Source organism: Priapulus caudatus, unplaced genomic scaffold (assembly GCF_000485595.1).
Source record: "Priapulus caudatus unplaced genomic scaffold, Priapulus_caudatus-5.0.1 Scaffold79, whole genome shotgun sequence".
Classification (NCBI taxonomy): Eukaryota; Metazoa; Priapulida; class Priapulimorpha; order Priapulimorphida; family Priapulidae; genus Priapulus; species Priapulus caudatus.
In genome coordinates this window covers 523,104-527,207 of record NW_014577140.1, presented here as the reverse complement: position 1 = coordinate 527,207, position 4,104 = coordinate 523,104, and the positions used below count along the sequence as shown (strand labels likewise).

Genomic DNA, 4,104 nt, shown 5'->3' with positions numbered 1-4,104 from the left:
TCAGCCTCACCCCCCACCCCCCTCCCTGCACGCGACGCCGACTACTACAATGCGCTTGCGAAAACAACGAATGGCGCCGCATGAAGCATTTTCGCGCGATGAGCACGGTATTTCAAGGTCGCGGTGACTTAACGGCGACGCGCTCCGATCACAACAATGCTTGCGCTAGCATCCCCCGATGATGCGCACCCCCCCCCCCTGCCCCTGTGTGTGCATCTGCAGGAAAGCTGATGCAGCAACCGATAGAGTGATCCAGGAAGTGCATGGTGCGCTTAGCACTGAGTACATATCTTTCTTTCTCCTCTCTCTCTCTCTCTCTACTCTCGCTCTCTCTCTATCTCTCTTCTCTCGCTCTCTCTTCTCTCCCTCTCTCTCGCTCTCTCTACCTCTCTCTCCCTCTCTCTCTCTCTCTCTCCTCTCCTCCCCCCTCACTTTGTTTTTTCTCTCTCCCTCCTTTTCCTCTCACACTTGTTTTCTCTCTCTCACACTTTGTCTCGCTCTCTCTCTTCTTCTTCTTCTTCTCTCTCTTCCTCTCTCCCTCCTTTTCCCCTCTCACTCTCTCTCTCGCACTCTCTCTTCTTCTCTTTCCCTCCTTTTCCCCTCTCATACTCTCTCGCACTCTCTCTCTTGCACTCTCTCTCTCTCTCTCTCTCTCATACAGTTCTTACACAGCATTCCATTAGCACCTGCATATCAGCTACCAGTATCTGGAATGACTACTAGGTGCACTCAGACCAAGTCTGCCCAGCCAAACCTGTGTTAGCTAGTTCCTCTATAAAATGGACCCTTGTGGTGATCCTTTCAGTGGCAGATATACAGCGAAACCACCTCCATAGAACGCACAACTGACTGTCCTATTTCCAACTAACTACCTCTCGAAAGGACCCCTCGGCATTTCACTTTAGTCAACAAAGAGATCACCTCTATAAAACGGACACCTGTCTATAAAGGACACGTCTGGCATTTCCTTCACGCGACTCATGCATACAGGACTTTATTCTCGCTCGAGAACTTACCCTAGAACAACGTTCTTGTCCTGGATTGTCCTGCGCTGTAATTCGGAAAACTCTAGCTTCTGCTGGTCGGCAAACTCACTGTAAGAAGACAAGTCGCGCCATCGATGATCACACGTGTAACCCACGGTTACCCACCCAGTGCTCAATTTTAACAGTCGTCCGGTCGTCCGTGACGACTGGATTTTCTCTCGGGCAACTACAAATTGCTTCCGTGGTTGTCCGGTGTCCAACCTCTAAATTAATTTTAAAATTTTTCTTTTTTTAATTTGTTAATTTTTAATTTTTGCTCATCTGTGACTTGACACAGTGTTAATGTAAATGTTATGAAATAAATTTCATGCAACTTTTAATTAATATTATTATACGTCATTGATCCCAGCATCATTTACCACATTACCAATATTTTATTCTCTTCATATAATGAGTGAAACAATGCGAATGGCCATGTCTGCTGTCACTGCAATACGTACAAAATGTACATGTTGGCCTTTAGCTTTACAGCACTGAGCATCACGTGAGCAGAGCGCATGCAGCACATGTTTAAATAATATCCGGACAACCAAAATTCTTGAGGGACAAGTTCAACCATATGCTACTCTCTTGGTTGTCTTCCGGACAACCAAAAAAAAACCTTAAAATTGAGCACTGCCCACCTCTTACATCACATTACACTGCTTCTTACAGCAGCAGTAATGACAGGCATGCCGTGATAACGCCTAGAAATATCAAAGCCTGCAAAAGCCTGAGAAGAAGTATCGAAATATATTGTGATATATAAGTATCGAAATATCGCTCAGACTACCTAACCTCGCTACAGGCTTAATCCTAATTCATGACCTCGGATTTTGACAATGGGATTGGATTATTATGATTAGGATTGGGGTTAGGGTTAGGTTTGGGGGTTAGACGACAATGATTATTTATGTACGAGGGTCCCGAATTAGGTCCGACTCAGGATTACTAGCCTACGAGTTAAAGTGGCACAATAGTAGTACCAACCTATGAATTATAATGGGACACTACAAGGCTGAGAATTAAAGGGAGGCACTGGTACAGCCTACACATAAATTACAGCCCTATATCGCACGTGTGTGCTGTACGCTTCAACCTACATACATCACACATTCGCACCGCGTTAACGTTATTGCTAGCTCTAGAACTATAGCCCTTCGCTCTGCCACAGGTGTGTCCCTGCCTGTGGCAGAGCGATGGGCTTAATTCTAGAGCTAGGTTATTGCTTTGTGGATGCAGCGACCCCAGACATCGGTCTGACAGCGGGCGTGTGTATCGCGTGTGTAACCGGCAGCGACACCTCTATATCGTGCATGCCTCTCTCACTCACCGAATTCGCTTCTCCATTTCCAGCTGCTTCTGCCGCAGGAACTTCGTCGACTTGCCGTTGATGAGTTGGAGCTCATGTTGCCTCTCTAGGCTAGCATCCTGGCGAGCGAATGGCATTCCTGCGAGGAGAAGGAAGAAAAAAGCGTATTCCGTGAACGTCACGTGATGCGAGTACGAAACACGATCTATCGTGGGGATGCAAGTGATGCGATCGAAAGTTTAATATCGCGACATAGAAACAGATAGAAACGAAACCTAATGCGCGCACGCACACACGTAATGTTCTAATATGAAACGCGGCACGCACGCACATATGAAACCTCACGCGCGCACGCACATATGCACGTACGCGTATGTGGCAGAGAGGAAATGAACGCCGAAGAGGCACATGCCATCTGCATGAGTCACTCTCGCACCTGGATGCTCTGCTGTCTTGCTGTGACCAAGAGACGTGCAGGGCACGACGGCGACAGCACGGAAAGACGACGAAAGAACGCGCGCGAAACGATGGTGCCACCGACGACGACGGGGAAAATTCTATTGCTGACTCCACGCGACACTCCGTCCTCACTGTTCTACGCAGCTTGCCTGTGTGTGCGAGTGGAGTGTTTGCCCGTGTGTGTCCATGCGCTTATCAGCACAGTGCGTAGTGCGTCACCCACCCCCGTGTAAAAATACTCACATTTCCTGCGTGCGTGTGTGTCGCAACTTGTCTCTCTCTCTCTCTATCTATCGTGGGCAGCGCAGCTATCTATCTAAAATTCTAACTAAACCAGCCCACCGCGACCGCAGCACTGCTCGTCCGTCCGTACGCACACGTGCGCGCAGCCCCCAGCAACCACTTCCTGACAGGACCCTCGCTTGTGCAGCCGATCGCACACACAAAAACTCCTACGATGCACGAGGACTTCTTACAACGTGTACGTAACTGCTGGGGTGTGCGACCGAGTGCCCGCGTTTATGCAGCCGAATGCACACACACACAAATCCGTTACGACGACCAATGCACGGAAACTTCCTCCCTACAGTACACCGTGTCGTATTAACTGCCGGGGTGTGAGTACGGGCCGTGGTGGTAACTCGACCGGAGACAAGCTGACAGCTAGCTAACAGGTTCCCTGGTGGAGAAGCGAGTGCCGAGAGAGAGAGGGGAGTGCGGGACACGGCAGCCAGCAGCAGAAAAACATCCTGTTTGGTGGGGGGAGGCGGACGGACGGATAGGGGGAGTAACGGGTGTCACGAGACAGCAGTATCTAACAGCAAACACGCACAGACACGCAGGCGGGAGGGGTGGTGGGGTGATGATAGTATCAGCAGTAGATAAGAGGGAATTCCCTATTATCTACTCCTGATAGTATAGTAACTGTTATCCCCGTGTAAGAACAACAAAGACTGTAATGCAGAAATATGTGTTACAATTTTAAAATGTTAATCAAACTTAGGGAAATTCTAATAGTCTTTGTCTAAACGGCGCACGTGGGCCCCACACACGCTTATGACGTGGCAGCCAATGAGAGACACAGAGGAGCAGTATTGGTCAAGGCTTTGTCTACCGTTGAGCACAGAGATGGGACGGGCCAGCCAATGAGAGCCGTCGAGGTGCCCCGCGGGACTAGAACGTGAGACAATGGAAAGGACGCGCGTATTTAACAGGCAGACGCCTTTGTGCACTCTCTCCTCCGTCTCTCTCATTGGCTGCCACGTCATAAGCGTGTGTGGGGCCCACGTGCGCCGTTTAGACAAAGAC

At 49.4% G+C, this 4,104-nt stretch overlaps 1 protein-coding gene across 1 annotated transcript in view; it reads right to left on the bottom strand.

The window, feature by feature from the left end:
- Positions 1-987: 987 nt before the first annotated feature.
- LOC106821619 overlaps positions 988-4,104 on the bottom strand; it is a 21,360-nt gene continuing 18,243 nt past the window's right edge. The window contains exons 5-6 of the mRNA XM_014826510.1: positions 2,359-2,476; positions 988-1,094 (exon numbers count right to left, since the gene is read on the bottom strand). Coding sequence (XP_014681996.1) covers positions 1,013-1,094; positions 2,359-2,476 — 200 coding nt within the window. The 3' untranslated portion in view covers positions 988-1,012. The remainder of the gene's footprint in view (positions 1,095-2,358; positions 2,477-4,104) is intronic.